Source organism: Triturus cristatus, chromosome 2_1 (genome assembly GCF_964204655.1).
Source record: "Triturus cristatus chromosome 2_1, aTriCri1.1, whole genome shotgun sequence".
Taxonomy (NCBI): domain Eukaryota; kingdom Metazoa; phylum Chordata; class Amphibia; order Caudata; family Salamandridae; genus Triturus; species Triturus cristatus.
Genome location: NC_140581.1, coordinates 988,986,949 through 989,004,191, shown reverse-complemented (window position 1 = coordinate 989,004,191; position 17,243 = coordinate 988,986,949). Strand labels below are relative to the sequence as shown.

Here is a 17,243-nt window from a genome sequence, read left to right as displayed (position 1 = left end):
ATCTGGTAACTATGTACAAGTGCACTCCGCCTCTAGCATGGGACTGTACTGTTGTCACTGAATATCTTAGAACAGCGCTTCTTAACGTTTTGACTTATGTGGATCCCCAAAGAATCACTACTGGAAGGTGGTCACCCTAGTCTGAGCAAGTTCTATGATTTGAACCACAAAACAATACACAACAATTCGTACACATCAAACAAATACACAAATTATTAAATATTGTATTTAATTTGCAACCAAAAAATATATTAAAATAAAAAGTTTTATGGAAATGTTAGATATTTTCAAAACTTGCTTTTATTTCTAAAAAGGACAAAGTGCTATGTTAGACTCTACCATATCACTTTTTCCTTTTTTGCTCCTAATGCGTGCTCTTTTTTTGTTGGTACATGTCAGTGCTTTAATTGAAGCACCAATAGTCCTTACTAGATTCTGTTTGCGGTACTTGGGCTGCTCCTACAAATCAAGATGTGTTCATATTAATTTTCTAAACAGTCGTACATCCCTGTAGTAGATGTTGCCGACCCCAAAGTGTGCACCGACACAAGGTTAAGAAGCACGTTCATATACATTAACGATGTTGCTTATGTTTGAGCCAGAGAGAAACATTCAATCTCTTCCACTTTTTCATTTAAATACTTAAATCCTCAATGTTATTTATTCGACTGTGATTTCGGTTCTCCTTTTACTTGTGCAGACAAAAGTCGTTGCTCTGTTAGAGGGGATACTACAGGCCAGAATTGGGAAAACTTTTACGCTGTTTCGACTATAAAAAACAGAAGGAAGCAGAAATGTGCCTAATTTTTCATATGCAAAGTAGGGCTAAAAGTAGAGGCAAAGCATGTTCCAAATGTGGCAGCATGTCACAGTGGTTTGAAGTAATGTGGAACTCTTGCTTTTCCCTATAGCAAGATCTAAATTGAAAGACCTGTTGAAAACTAATTGACATTCTAACATACTTTGGATGTGGCACACCTCCACAATCAAAAATTCCTGTTGGACTCCCGTGAATGGAGTTGTATCTTTCTCATTGGTAAACACAATCTAGCATGCGCCATATTACTCTAGCATGCGATCCGATCTTTATCATGATATGATCATAGTCTCCCTCCCAGAGATCCTGTAAATCAGCTGGTTTTGGTGCTGAACAATATGACCATCGGATCTGGTTTTGATCACAGTACACGTGGCTGATAGACTGAGTGCCTCAAAGAAGGTGAAATCAAGGTGGAAATAACAAAAAAAAATGTCCTCGAAAACTATCTTAGAATTAGATGATGTCCGCATAGGTTTGTATTTAAAGGGTGGGGGTTAAGAATGGCCTGCATTCTCTGCCAAGGCTGCGTCAGTGTATAATAGAGTAGCTGCAGTGCTGAATGGCCGTAGACTGGAGTTTGTGATTAACCAGGGTTGATAATGGAGCTTCGAACACTGTCATTACTCCAAAATGTCTATAGTTTATTTCCTTGTTGACCGGGCAGTTGAAAACAGCTCATGTACCAGTCTTTTCCCTATATAACCGAACACTATGTAGAATGAGTACATGAATGAATGAAACCATCTCCACAGTGTACACAGCAACCTAAATAAACTCTCTTTAGCATGCGAAAGGAAACGATTGCGGCAGCTTTTTCCAAATACAAAATCTCTTGGCATTTAGTCATGTATGCTTGGAGCATAGGGTTAATAGTTTCAAGTCTGTAGGCCTGGCTAACTTAAGATGCCTATATGATCCCCAACATCAAGGACAAAATGCCCCAGTGCAGGACATTTTTGTTTTATGGATCACAGTTTTCAGTCGAGTTAATTCAACGGTATCAATATATGTGAACCAGGACCACAAATCCCAGACTGCATTAAGTAGTGGAGCAATAAAAGCCGCACTGGAGCCCCACCTCCTGGGTGGCACGAAGTCATTTGGTACCTTTTGATTACCAACAAGGCACACTTTTTCAATTCGCCTGACACAGCGAAAAAACATCATTTTGGGCTTTTAGGGAGAACGCCTTGCTAATATTGACTACCAAACTATTCAGCTAAATAACACTGTCAAACCATGCACTTTAAATAATGTATTATGTGGTAAAACGTGTCCTCGCTGAGCCGGAGGTGCATGGATCGATTTAATCAATGGTAATCGATGGTATAGGAATGCGCTCTTGTCAGTAGGTGTTAATCTGCACCTGTAAGGAATGGAGCAAACATTTCATATTGGTCGCCCTTACGTATTGGAAAACGGGAATTTCCGAATTGGTTATTTCACAATAAAAAGAGTGTTTTATCCCTTTGATCAGTGAGTGCTCCGTGAATGCAAAAAACTGTATCTACTCTTGGGACCGAATAAATAACAATTGCCCGCCGTGTGAAGTGGTTGCAGGTGCAGAAAGAACAATGGGCAGATAGGGACAGCCCCGCACTTCCATTCATCAGAGGCGTAAAATGGAAATACGGCTCTTTCCTTCACCGCGAGATCTCTTTCACGCCTACTATAACCACCTGAGGAAGAGCCTCTGTGGCCCTGCAGGCCAAAACTAAAGCGGTGTGTTAGCCCAATAAAGGTATCATCTTCGCAAGATGTTTTTTGAAAATTAAAAAACATTGTGCTTTCTGTTGACGCACAGCTGTGCTGCTCAGAGAGTACTGACTTCATAGCAGAAAGGGAACAACAGCTTGTGAAGAGTGTTGGCGCATGGCAAATAATTATTGAACTGCCTGGCGTTTCTATCAGAGTGATTGAGCATGGTGGCACACAGGGCCCAAGTCAATATAGACAGGTTCATTTAGGGATGAATACAGAATGTTGCGTGATTGAGCGCGAAACAAAAACACATTGTTACCGATTAGGGTTGCCACCCAGTTCCATATCTTCAAAATACAAGGTTTAGTTTCCCTAGTTTTTCTCTTAAAAGTCATTGCCAGGTATGTCAGTTTTATTGATTATATAGAAGCAACTCCCACAACACACTGGGTTGTGAATTTAAATTCCACGCCTGAAAACATTATGTTCCCCGACATGGTGGTAGACTGCTGCCCTGAGTTCTTTGCCTTAGTACAAGAGGCTATTTTACCATTTTAACTCCAGCCCTAGAATATTGTGGTAAAAATATTAGTCACCAAATAGTGTAAATCTGTGTTTAAATGTTGTGAACTAAAATCTCATGGTAATCCTGGGCAGTCGCACCCCGAGCTGCAGCTGAAGGCTAAACAGTGGTAGTAGTACCACAGGCCTGGCCAGGGAGGATGCGGGCTGGGCAGCCATGGATTTGAAGGGATCGGCTGCTGCTTTGCATATTTGCCTCTACTGGTTCGTGATCACCTTCAAGTGAACCAGTTTTGACACATAACATGAGATTAGTGTCGCTAAGGGGGATTGCTGCCCGATAGTGCACACACATACACTCTGCAAGAAGAAAAACAGTACTCTAGCAACATACCCTCCAACATGCATGGAAAGGATCTGCTGCCCCAAACTATACCCTTTCCAGTATGCTGCTCACAGCTAGTTTACAATGTTAATCCTACATTTGTGAAACCCGTACATCGGCACTGGAGTTGGTGTGTAGAGTGATTTGTGAAATTTAAGTGCTACATATCACTAGCACCAGTTCACCAGAGGCCTTGCAGTGGCTATCACACAATGAGTGTTAATTATAGTATTTTTTTTTATTCAGTAGTGCTTTGTCGCCAATTGAATATCTTGACATTAGGGCTCAGTAACCATGACCAAGATATGGCCTCATCTTTATGACATTAAACTTATCAGATCAACTAGATTTCTTAAATCGATCCTGCCCACCCAAGCACGCCACACAGATACCAGAGTTGTGCGCCTCTTATATTGTGTCACATACAAGCACACATGCAGCCTAAGGTTCACGTCACAATGCAATTAGTTTAACATAACTCTATCCACCTTTACAAACATCATCTTCAGATAGCTCAGGAAATTTTCAGCAAAAATTCGAAAATTGGTTTTATAGTAGGAGGGTAGTTGGCAGGTACTTCTAGGTATAATAAGCACCCATAACCTAAGTGTTATATGAAGCGTATGAGGGCCATACTTCATGGCATCGCTCATCTATCACCACACATTGCATCTAGGCAAGTAATCAAATTGGAAGCGTGCAAGGTACCAGGGCTCTTGCCCATTGTGCATCATGCCTTGCGGTACTCACCCTGTTTGCAGTCACAGTAGCCCCAGTCCACCCTGCCTCGGTTATTCCTGTAGAAGCACCATGGCTTGCTTCTCCCATCAGGGTTGCGGCAGAAGTTATGGTCGCCAAGACCCTTGCCCGGGGTCCTCTCCAAGAAAGTTGGCACATCCAACCAGTTCAAGCACTGTGCCCCAAAGTCAGTAACGTTGACAAAGTCACCCACAGAGTTGCCCTGACCCTTGCCCTTTGTGCAACCGGTGTATGGGGTGGATGGTGGCAAAGGACGGTGAGGGTGGGGATGCAGGGGCTGGTGGCGTGAGGGAAGGCGCTGGTTAGAAGGTCGCTGGTGGGATGGGGCACCTGCTGTTTTGTCAAAGCAGCCCCCTCCAGGGATGGCCCCCAGCACCAGAGCCACGATGAAGCTGGGAATTGTCATGCTGCCAGTGCCCTCGGTCCGCTTCCATGTCCCACTCCGGTCTCGTCCCCGGGTGTAGTGTGGGGGTAGGCGGGGCTGCACTTCCCACTGTCCTCGTGCAGCCTATTCCATATTCATGCGGGAGGGACTCCCTCTGCACGCGCAGGGCTCAGCGAGGCTGACGAGGAGATACCAACCCACCCACGGGGAAGGTGGGGCTTGGGGGGGAAGGGGAGGGTGCAGTAGGGGAGGGTGGAGGAGCAGTCAGTAAGCTGGCAAGGTGTGCGTCTGCACCGCTAGAGGTTAACAGCTGTAGAGGAGGTGGCTGGAGGGCAGATAGAAGTCACGGCAGAGCATTTCAGTACGATTTTTAAACTACCGCGACCCTATAAAAAGTAATATACTTAGTTCCTCCTCTGCTTTTCCCACTTAGAGACATTGTGCAATGTTGAGCTGATTGCTTTTCATCCATTCCCTTCTATTTAGTAACTGCTAAAAGGCGGATTGCTTAGAAATATATTGAGAAGAACCAGTTAATATATTACACGCACAGGGCGAGAGAGAAGGGGGAGGGAAGGATAACGAGAGGGAGAAGCAAGCGTCCCATGACATGTATGGCCTCTTCTGTCAGTCCTGGCTTTTTACATAGCAGTGTTTGGCGTTTCTGTACTTGCTCGTTCGTCGCCCCCATTGATAAAGCTTTGGGCGCTTATCGATAATTACGGCCCGATGAAAAACTTCACAAGACAAGTGTCCCTTCACCCTTACAGATTTAAAAGTACTTGAATCCACAGATTGGGATACCTGAGGCTTTTCGAACAGACTTGGTGAACGGTTAAAAAACTAAACACGTAACTGCCCCCCATGTTGCTTCTATTAAAGTCTATTTGTAAAGAGTTCTTTCAGCTGATTCGCGTGCTCCGAGGCGCGTGGGAGGTTTCCAGGTACACAGTATTGTTTAGGAAGTTTGTCCAACTCAGTCTCACTTTACATTCCAAGAACTCAGTGCACAATTGTCCTCCACACATTATGGCCACCTCAAATAATGCATTTGGGGGAACTTTTGGAATTTGCTGCTGATTTGGAACGAGAACCTGCAAAGCAACATTCCTTCTAGGCAGGTGGCAGATATGCAAAATACTTCCCTGTCACGTGAAGACCATATTCTACCTTTTCAGAAAGCAACACTTTGCATTCTGGGACTTGAAGTTTTGCAGTTTTCCTTTTTGATATGGACATTCAGCCCCAACATGCAAAACTGTATTTGCTGAGTTAAAAAACAAGAAAACACAAACCCCTACCTAGCTGGCACAGGAGCTTACCGGGGGTGGGTGGGATTTAGGGTGAGGACATTGTGCTTTCCAAACACCCCATTTTCAAGAAATGCGTATCACTCAACACTAGCGAGATCTTTTTTGTGCAAAATTGGTATCAGGGCGAAAAATACGTACTATAGTGTTGAAAAGATAAAATGAAGGAAAATGCTGAATGAGAAAATCACCCTGACACGGGCCAACCTTCCAGCCATGTGCCCGTTTTCATTCAGAAACATTTATTTTCATTGATTTAAATAATGAGGTTAAAGCCCAATGAGTAGCTTTTTAAACACACACCCAGCAGATGCTCCGTTCGTGTCGCATTTGAGCCCCGGAATATCAACAGGTTGATGTTGAAAAACAAGGTATGTTCTAACTGCGAGGGCGCAAAATAGGACACCAGAGAGGCGACAAACTCCAGCGTCAGGAGAAGCGACACCACCAAAAATGTTGGTCTTGCAGAATAGATAAAGAAACGATTGGCTGCTCGGTCCCCTCCATTGTTGCCGGTCAGTCCTCATTGTCACTTCCATCAGACATCTGTCACCTCGTGTCGTGGCTTCACTCCTGTTTAGGCTCTTCGAGTCTTTCTTTTTCGGTGAAGTGCAGTGCCGCCTTTCTTTCAGCGCCCCACAAATAAAAGCATTAGCCCCCCCGCCCCAGGTCAGCTCCGGGGTAAACACCTTGGAGTTGCTTCTCCTCGCGGATTGTCTTTCTTGGCGCGCGGGGCGGGGGGACGAGGCGGTCTGTAGACGTGTCAATCTGCCGGCGGCTGCAGATGGAGGTCCCGCGCGCAGGGGCTGTGCGGATGCTTTGTTTGCTTTCCTTCTCTTCCAGTCTCAGCGGGGACCAGCAGCTTGCGTCGCCCTCCGTATCAAAGAGGAAGCGCGCATTTCGTTCCCCCTCTGTCACTCCCTGTCTGTTCCCAGCTGTTTTAGGAGCGCCCGCCGTCAGCTCCAGCTGAGCCAGTGTCTGTCAGAGCCAGGCTGCCGCCAAAACAGACTAGAGTCCAGGAAAGAAACCAAGCTCAGAATAAGTCATTTTGCGCGGGGGGGGGGGGGGGGGGGGGAGACTACATAAAAACTGTCGAAAATCAAAACACGTCTAACCATGCGTGTGGAATATAGGACTAATGCTATACTGTCATTATTAGATCCTCTCGCTTACAGACTTTTTTTTATCATCAGGAGAGGACAGGGCAAGTCAGCAAACTGACAGAGAGGTCCGAAACTAGGGCTTGGCTTGCCTGGGAGCCGAAAGATGAATAGAGCCATCAAAAGATTAGGCATGTAAATCATGTGACAAGTGTCGTAAATGTATAAAATAAAAACTCTTTTAAAGTAAATAAAATATTACTTCTTTAACATGTGTAATTGTTTCAATCTAATTCATTAGATTATAGCAGTACATTGACCCATGTTTATAAAAAAAATATTCTAAACATACATTTAAAAACATTCAAGAATTACTCTGTGCCTTAATGGGGTTGCCATGAGGCAGCCAAGATATGAGTTTGTCATGCGCACTGTGTGTAAGGCCAATGTGATATGTGAAGCAACATTATTGCCTATTGAACTGTACAGGAGTGACATGTTAGTACAGCTAACATACTGAACTGAGTTACTTCACAGTTATGTCAAATTGATCATTCAAAGAAAACGAGGAAACATGAATAAATAAAAACACATGACTAGGATCACACTGTTTGGTCAAGTGAGGAAGCTGGAGTTTGACTCCAGGTTTCCTAGTTGCACATTGTGCAATTCAGCCTCTGGGTAGACGTCTCCTTCAATGTAGTATTCAATGACAACAAGTATAATTATTTCTTGAAATAAATTATCACATTATGTCCCATAAATTAAAAAAAATCATATTAACTTAATTTGACAATTTGTGGCCTTTTTCCTAGCTGCATTTTGTAGTATGTAAAGTAATACTACAGCAGTACCAAGGTCAGACTGGCCTATGGCCAGGCAGTGCGCGACACGCTGGTCTGACAGGCCAGACTTTGGTTCATTTTGTTGGCTGTTTGTGGGCCTATTTTATAGCCTACTGAGCCAGTTTTTTACTGAAGATTTCCACAATCTTAAAGCAAACATTACCAGCTGTAGGCAGAAATCCATGCAGTCTCCCGTACTTTGTAAAACAGGTATACAGCGCATCTTTACAGGTTCAAAACTGTCCCAATTTTCAAACATGGACCACTTTTTTAGCTTTCTAATTCACTAATGGGGGCCACCATTTTGGGGTCATGGCCTTGCTCCAGCTGGCTGGGTGCTGGTTTCAGGTGGTTGGCAGCCTGTTATGTCTCCGTACTCTGAACAGAAGGCCAGAACACTAGCCCTTGGAGTCACTCTGGGTGTCCTGGGTTCAGGTTCAATCCCTCTGACTAAGGCAGCAGGGCAGCATTCCACCAAGGCAGCAGTCCAGCAAGTCAGTAGTCCAGCAGGGCTGCAGTCCAGCACAGTGGCAGTCCTTTCAGCAGCACAGCAGTCCTTCTTCCTTGCAGCATATCCACAGGTCCAGAAGTGTACTGATGAGTTGGTGCCTAAGGTCCAATCTTTATACCAGGCGCCTCCTTTGAAGTAGGAGAAGCGGCTAGATTTAAAGTGCTCTGTTTTCCTGCCTCCCCTGCCCTGGCTCTAGACTAAGTACAGGGAGTAGGCAGCCATTTGTGTGGAGGCAGGACTCAGACTAATCAAGTGTAAGTAGGGCTGTGAACAGCTCCGCCCTCCCATCCTGTCAGTGATTGCCCACCCAGGCACACCTAAGCTTTCTATTGTGTGCAGATGTCTTGGAAGAAAAAACAAAGCACAGCTACACTCAGCCATGTGACCCAGAGATAGGCTGCAGGCACTAAATGGCTAAGGCAGGAAAATGCCAACTTTCTAAAAGTGCAATTTTCAAAATTGTAATTGAAGTCCAACTTTACCATAAAAGGATTTTTCATTATAATTTTACAGACACCAAACATGAACTGGTTACCTGTTCCAATTTGGAAGTTACAGCATATTAAATGGAATATGTTTACTCCAGTGTTACCCTATGGGAGAAGCAGGACTTGCAGTAGGGAAAAACTAATTTAAGAGTTTTTCATTACCAGGACATGTAAAACTCAAAATTGCATGTCCTACTTTTTAAATACATTGCACCATGCTCTGTTGGCTGTTTAGGGCCTTCCCTAGGGGTGATTTATATGTATTAAAAAGGAGGATTTGGGCATGGAAGAAGGTTTATTTTGACAGGTCAAAATGGCAGGTTAAAACTGCACAAACAGACTGCAACCGCAGGCCTGAGACATGTTTAAAGGGCTACTTAAGTGTGTGGCACAATAAGTACTGCAGGCCCACTAGTAGCATTTAATGCACAGACCCTGCGTACATGTAGTAGCACTTTACTAGGGACTTATGAGTAAATTAAATATGCCAATTGGGGATAAGCCAATGTTACCAGGAGTGAACACATGCACTTTAGCACTGGTTAGCAGTGTTAACTTGCACAGAGTCCTAAGGCCAGAAAAAACGAGATAAGCAAACATTAAGGAGGAAAGTAAAATGTTTAGGGGAAGACATCCCTAAGGCTGACAGGTCTAACAAAATGTTTGTATTTAAAAAAATAAAATAAACATTAATAATTACCCCTATACAGTCCCATAGGGAGGTCTCAACCATGGCGCTGGAGATATCCAACTACGTGAGGAGAAAGTTAGTGGCAGTAACTTTACACTCATACATCCCATTGTAGGAGGCTACACCCGCCGAAGTCTCAGTATACACCTACATGTACATTTATAGTTGTAAATGGTGACTATAAAAAAGTGTAAACTTACACATAGATGTAGTAGTAAATATACCCATGAGTAAATATATCCATGTATATGTACCTTTGTTAGAAGGCTGCTATCTAAACCTATATATATGTAAATGTATGTGTTTATATGACTAATTGTATCTATATCTGTATAGATACATACAGTCGTTCTTGAAAAAAGTGCAATGTTAAGCGAAAAGGACATTTTTCTGTTAATTTTGATGGCTTCGGATGATTTAAACTAAAACAGACCAATTTCAGGTGTGGCTCAGCACCTCAATTATATATTTTATATAGATGAGCAAAACAAAGCAGCCTCTGAGTTCACACACAGGTTGTTCTGGGATATTGGTCTGCCAGACATATGTGAAATGCAGCTGGTCATAAGGGATTATTAACATGCAATGATTTTTGTACAAGAAGAATATAGCCGGTTTTCTCTGCTTAGCTTTCCTGTATTTAATAGTTTTTGTGTTATAAAAATTGTATTAATGAGGCTTGTCCTTTCTCTGTTTTGGAGCCAGTTCCAATAGACAAGGCCCAAACCAGACATTTGACTTGAGTCAGACTCTAACTATGCTTGGCTTGCCCACGATCATAAATCAAACAAAAATGCAAAACTTGCTGTGTACAAATGCTCTGCAAAATGTCCTAGATACTCCTAAACAGGATAACATTTTTCCAATTTCTTGCTGTAATAGAATCTGGGCCACCATAATTTGGCAATTATTTTTTAAATATGCTTAGAGGTCTTTGTAGGCTAGCCCTAGGGCATCTATGACTAACCCCTGGAGGGTAGACTTGTTTGACTGGGCAACGAAGGAAAAGGCGCACATGTGAATAGTGTGACATGATAACAAACACATAGACCATTTGGAAAAATAGGGTGAGATGATACAGGCAATTTTAGACCCACCAGGGGCCAGACCCCTTGAACTGCTCTACGATACTCAAGGGACCTAGAGTAATAGCGAGAACCTTATATGACCAAACTCACAAATACAGTTAGGGATAGGTGTGGACCGGGGGGAACAAGGGATGAGCCAAGGCGCGGTATGGAGGAGCATGTATAAAATGAATAAAAGCGAGAGATGGATGGAGAAGAGGGGCTTGGAGTGGCAGTGGAACCAAGGAGGGAAAATTGAGTGAACATGCAAAGTGTACGTCTGATGAAATTGTTGACGTTGTCTAGTTATGCAACAATGACTCAATGTAGGAGGATACACAAACCGTGGGAAAAGCCACAATGGAGGGTGGGGTTGGCAATAAAGATACTATAATGGATGAGTGACCGGGACGATTCTAAGAAGCCTATAAATTGATATGTTTGATATATTTCTCCTTTGTTAATTATATTGTTAAAAAAACAATAGTAATTTTTTTAAAAAAAGCTTAGAGATACTTGGTATGAGTTACTACCAGTACTTATTTATGTTTTCTCCTTTAAATCTCTGGCTACACCAAAGTCTTTATACTTAACAATGGCAGTGATGTTGGTTGATTCAACAACGCAGCCAGAGGTTTCATTGCTCTGCTCTCAGAATACGATTACTGCTGCACAAAATGTTTTGCTGATAAGTTCACCACAAACATTATTCTCAAGTAAATGGCAGGAGTACTGGAAATGCCCTGGTTACTTACAGGTGATCTGATTACATGCAGCATAAAAAACCTTCAAGCAGGTAGACTAGCTAATGTAGAAAATTGTTGAGGAACCTGACACTAAAAAAACCGAGAGTGCAGTAGATGAGGGTCAGATCCAGCAGGAGCAGAATATCAGGAGAAGTAGATGAAGCAAGTGTTTTAAGAGATGGAGGAGGATTCCAGGAGATGAAGAAGGAAAACACAGAAACCAGGAGGGAACCCATCACCACAGTTATTGGAGCCTTGTGACACATGGTACTGAGAGTTCCAACTCCTTTTATAGTGTGAAACGGGAAATAGGTGAGAGAGGAATCAGGAAGTGACATACAGAAAGTAGTGCTGCAATGATAAATCAGGATGTGACATCATTACCAATAGCAGAAGTGACCTCAATGGTTTAGAGTTTTGGATAGTCTGGAGTACCCAAACATGTCACTTCCTTTTTCTTGATGGAAAATTTGAATAAGAGCCATCTTGTAAAAGAATGATTTTACAGACGCGGTTGCAAACAAAATTCAGAGAAATTATTGGAAATTGGATTACAGGTAAGGGAACAGCTAATCTAGTGATTTTCAGCCTTGGAGGTGGAAGAATATTCAGAGACTGTCAAGAGTGGCTTTCCAGAGAATGACATGCACACAGGAGTCTACCTCTTGAACCGTGCCAATGGCAGGGAAACTGCTGCAATCCATGGACCATGGCTGGAGTGAGATCCACATTGGCTACTTGACATGACAAACCCTCAGAAACAGAGGAAAAAGAGAAAAGCCATAGAGAAGCCCCCATGCCAAATGACATACAAAGGCATCTATTGGTCTTCGTCCACTCTCTCCCCGCAGCTCCGCTGCGCCGTCTCTTGCCTCCAGACCCCAACCTCCTCCTTGGGAGGTTCGAGGCTGCTGCCCGCTCCAACTGGGACCAGACTGCCTGCAACCACCGTAACCTTTCTCAGCCATTTTTTTTCTTAACTTTTCCGTGTTGTGCCACTGTTATTGTGCCCATCTGTGTCTTGCTCTAGTTCCACCACTGTTTTTATTTTCTTGTGCCTGCCTGTTCCTTTCGCCGCTGCTGCCCCCGCGGCCCCTCCCCTCGGAATTCCCCTTCGGAATTCCCCCGCTCCCGCCTCCCAGCATCTCCTCCCTCCCACCTCCCCTACTTAATGGTGGCCGCTGGCCGGTCGCGCTCAGCGGGCACGCCGCCAGCACACTGCCGGCACGCCAAAGGCAATCCCATCTCCGCCAGCGCCAGGAACCCTGAACCTCCCACTACCCATTGCTACGTTACCACCACCCTCCTCGCACTCAACCTTGGAAGACTTAGAGAATGCCAGCAGGTCTCACCGAACATGACCCATGGTCAGTTCTCCTGCCTCCACTGTTGCCAGACCCTCACCGCTACCCTGGCCTCCAACACCGCCGGCGCCAGCACCAGCGTCACCCTAAAATGCATCCTCCTCAACGTACGCTCCGTACACAAACACGCCATGGAAATCTGGAACCTACTCGACTCTCTCTTGCCAGACATCGCCTTCTTCACAGAGACGTGGACCAACGCATCTTCCGCCCCTGACATCAGCACCGCCATGCCAGACGGATACAAGATCCAGAGGAAAGACCACACCATCAACCCAGGAGGGGGCCTTGCCATCGCCCACAAGAGCACCCTCCGCCTCACCACCTCCAGCAAAACCTTCCCCTCCGTCGAGCACCTGCACTTCGAGATCCAGACCACCCGCAAAGCCACACTCCTAGGAACCCTCGTCTACAGACCTCCCGGCCCCCGAACACCCTTCGCCACCACCATCACTGTCTTCATCGCACTCCACACCATTGCCTCAACAAACTACATACTCATTGGAGACCTGAACTTCCACCTCGACAACACCAGAGACCCCAACCCCAACTCCACTATCCTTTGTGACAACCTCGCCAGCATCGGACTTAAACAACTCGTCAACATTCTGACCCACAGAGCAGGACACATCCTCGGCCCCATCTTGGCGGCAGGAAACAGCGTCCATTCAGCCACACAACACAGCCGCCATAGACCGACCCCCACTGCGTTCACTTCACCATCAACAAACCCAAGGCACCCAAACCAGCCCCACACCTACCACGAAGGAACTGGAGCAAGGTTTCAGACGAGCAACTTAACTCCACCCTCACCAGAGAAAACCACACCTGGGCACCCAACGCAAATGACGCAGCCAGAGAACTCCACACCTGGATCTCCAACTGCGCAGACGAGCTCGCCCTGCTACGCAACCCCGACAGACAACGCCCCAGGAAAGCCGCCTGGTTCACCACCGCTCTCCAAGAAGCCGGTTGCACCTGCAGACGCCTGGAGAAGAACTGGAGAAACACCAAGACAACCAAAAACCACACCACCTACAAGGACGCCATGACGGACTACCACAACCAGATCAGAGCCACCAAGAGGAACTTCAGCCTCAACAAAATCCTGGCCAACCCCACCAACTCCAAGGAACTTTTCAGTGTCATTCAAGAATTCACCAACCCACACAGCAAAGCCACAGACATCACCCCATCCCAAGACCTCTGCGACAAGCTTGGAACCTATTTCCTCCTCAAGATCAAAAACCACTACGATAACTTCATTGACCATCCACCAGGCGCCACAGACGGCCCCCCGCCCCCCAGAAATACCAGCCAGCCCACCATCTCCAAATTGACACAGATCACGGCCGAAGACACCACCTTGACCATGAAAAGCATCCACTCGGGGGCCCCCACTGACCCCTGCCCCCCTCACATCTACCACAGAGCCGCGGCCGCCATCGCACCAGAACTACAATGCACCATCAACACCACCTTCAATACAGGCACCTTCCCAGATGACTGGAAGCGTGCAGAAGTCAGACCCCTGTTCCAGAAGCCCACAGCTGACCCCACCAACCTCAAGCACTATCGGCCCATCTCGCTCCTCCCCTTCGCAGCCAAAGTTGCAGAGAAAACAGTCAACAGGAAACTGACACGATTAATTGAAGAGAACGCCGTCCTCAACCCGTCCCAATCAGGTTTCCGAAGCAACCACAGCACAGAGACCGCCCTACTCGCCGCCACAGATGACATCTGCACCCTCCTGGACCAAGGCCACTCCACAGCCCTCATCCTACTCGACCTATCAGCGGCCTTCGACACCGTCTCCCACCGCACACTAGTCACCAGACTAAAGGATGCAGGCATACAAGGAACAACCCTGGACTGGATCCGATCATTCCTCACCGGAAGAAGCCAAAGGATCAGACTCCCATCCTTCCTCTCCGACCCAATGAAAATCACCTGCAGAGACCCACAGGGCTCATCACTGAGCCCCACCCTCTTCAACATCCACATGGCCCCCCTCGCAGCCATCATCCGACAACACGGCCTGAACATCGTATCCTACGCCGACGACACCTAGCTCATCCTCTCCCTCACCAAAGACCCCACCACTGCCAAACTCAACTTCCTGAAAGGAATGCAAGACGTCGCAGTCTGAATGACCAACAGCTGCCTGAAGCTCACCGCTGAGAAGACAGAAGTCCTCGTCCTCGGTGCCACCCCTTCTGCATGGGACAGCACCTGGTTGCCGACCGCTCCCGGAAGCCCACCTACCCCCTCAGACCACGCCGAGAACCTCGGCATTGTACTCGACTCATCACTCACCATGAACCGACAGGTCAACGCCGTCACCTCCAGCTGCTTCAACACCGTCCGCATCCTCCGCAAGACCTTCAAGTGGATCCCCCCTGAGTCAAGGAAGACAGTCACCCACGCACTCATCACCAGCAGACTGGACTATGGACACACACTCTACGCCGGCATCAACAAGTCCCTACTCCGCAAACTCCAGACAATACAGAACACCGCCGACAGACTGGTCCTCAGCACCCCCCGACACGAATACATCAGCCAACACCTCGAAGTCTGCACTGGCTCCCCATGGAGAAAAAAGTCCCGTTCAAAATCCTCACTCATGCCTACACAACAACGGACCCAAATACCTCAACAACAGAATCAACTTCCACATACCCAAAAGATACCTCCGATCTTCCAACCTCGCACTGACCGAAACCCAGCGCATCCACAGAGCCAGAGCAGGTGAAAGATCCTTCTCTCACATTGCAGCCAAGACCTGGAACGAGCTACCGGCAGACATCAGACGCCTTCCCTCTCTGAACACCTTCAGGAAGACCCTCAAGATCTGGCTCTTCGGCTAAAAAGATCTGCGGACCCACCCCCCCCCCCCCGCCTTGAGACCCTCACGGGTGAGTAGCGCGCTTACAATTCCCTGTTTGATTGATTGATTGATTGGTCAAGCTCCCACTTCTATAGACCTGGAAACAAACATGGGATAAATCACATTCTTTTTGCAGACATGTCATTGGACAACCATATCTTATACAGATTTCTCAGAGGACTCAGGCAATATTTCTAGGAGGAAGGGAACACCCTTCTGAACCTGCCAGCAGTTGTATTATACACCACACGGATGAGCATGGCAGAAGAAGGACAGCAGATGTTGTTCAGCCCAAATAAAAATGATGATAGTTCATGTCACTAGGTTCTTAGAAGGAGTTCCTTCTCTATTTAGATCGAACTTAGTTATAATGTTGTCTGGTCTTATCAAGATTGGAGCACCTCAGATATGTTGATCACACCTCAAAAGCACTCGCCTGACTGCTACCAGCTCTTTCCAGTTTTAAGAATGCATCCTGCATTGTGGGGACCACCTGTCCTGAAGTCACATTGATTCAATTGTGGCACTGGTATCTGCTGTGGTCACCTTTGGAGATGGTATATGCAATGAGGATTCTATCCACAAATGGACCATGTCTTCTTACCACTGAAGTTTCTTCCTGATGTGCTGATTATTTTGTTCTTGGGCTTCTATATCCATAGGTGCTGGATCCCAGAATGTCAGAAGATGTTGAACAGAAATTCCCAAATGGAACCTTGCCCAAGGTGGAATCATTATCATTACAGCCATGCCTCCCTGGCGTTCAAGATATGCTCTGGCCTTGGGAGACTCCTGATTCAGAATGGATGAAACATTTCACTGATTTTTCAAAACCCTGGAACCTAACTAGAATTCAATATCTTGAACTAGAGTCAATTTACATTTATTCCTACAGAAATCCATTGTCCTGAAGGAGTAATCTCACCTGCTGTATGTAACTTTCTTTCAGAACGTTTGAGGGTGAGTGTAACTGCCAATCATCAAGATATTTTTCAGTGCTATCCCTTGATTGTATAAGAAGCCCACTGGGGACACAGGACTTTGGTAAAAACTCTCTCTGCCAACTTCAGACTGAAAAGGAGAACACAAAAATGAAAGTAGTGATCTTCAATTGCAAAGCAAAGAAACCTTGGATGCTCTCTGAAATCGGAATATGAAGGTATGCATCCTGCAGATCCAAAGTCCCCATGAACTCCTCTGACCGGATCAACGGGATTATCTTCGGGTGGCTTTCCATTTTAAAATGGATCATTAACTCCCATGAATTCATTTTAGATTCAAAACTAGTCAAAATCATACTGATGATTTTTATAACAGAAAGACAATGGAGTAAAACCCGTGATCTTGTTCCTCTATAGATAGAGGCACCAACACTTTCTTTTGTGGTAAATCCTTTCATCATTTAATAATGTACTCTGTTTTTGGATCCTTATAGGTATGAAAACTGACTCTGTGAGAATGGAAGTGGAGTCTTTAGATAGCCGTGCAGAACGATATTTAGCACGCAAAGATACGAAACATCTGATTCCCAGGATTTTACAAAGTCTCAGATATGACCTCCCACTGGCCATTCTGCCTCCACTATTCGCTAGGATTCAGGAATGCTACGATATTTTAATGATGGCTGTTGAGCTGATAGTACATTCTTTGATGAACAAG

General features: G+C 45.7%; 1 protein-coding gene across 1 annotated transcript in view; it reads right to left on the bottom strand.

Moving 5' to 3' along the window:
- PRSS12 (serine protease 12) overlaps positions 1 to 6,771 on the bottom strand; it is a 474,415-nt gene extending 467,644 nt beyond the window's left edge. Inside the window, exon 1 of the mRNA XM_085634365.1 lies at positions 4,179 to 6,771. Coding sequence (XP_085490491.1) covers positions 4,179 to 4,593 — 415 coding nt within the window. The 5' untranslated portion in view covers positions 4,594 to 6,771. The remainder of the gene's footprint in view (positions 1 to 4,178) is intronic.
- Between the last annotated feature and the right edge of the window lie 10,472 nt (positions 6,772 to 17,243).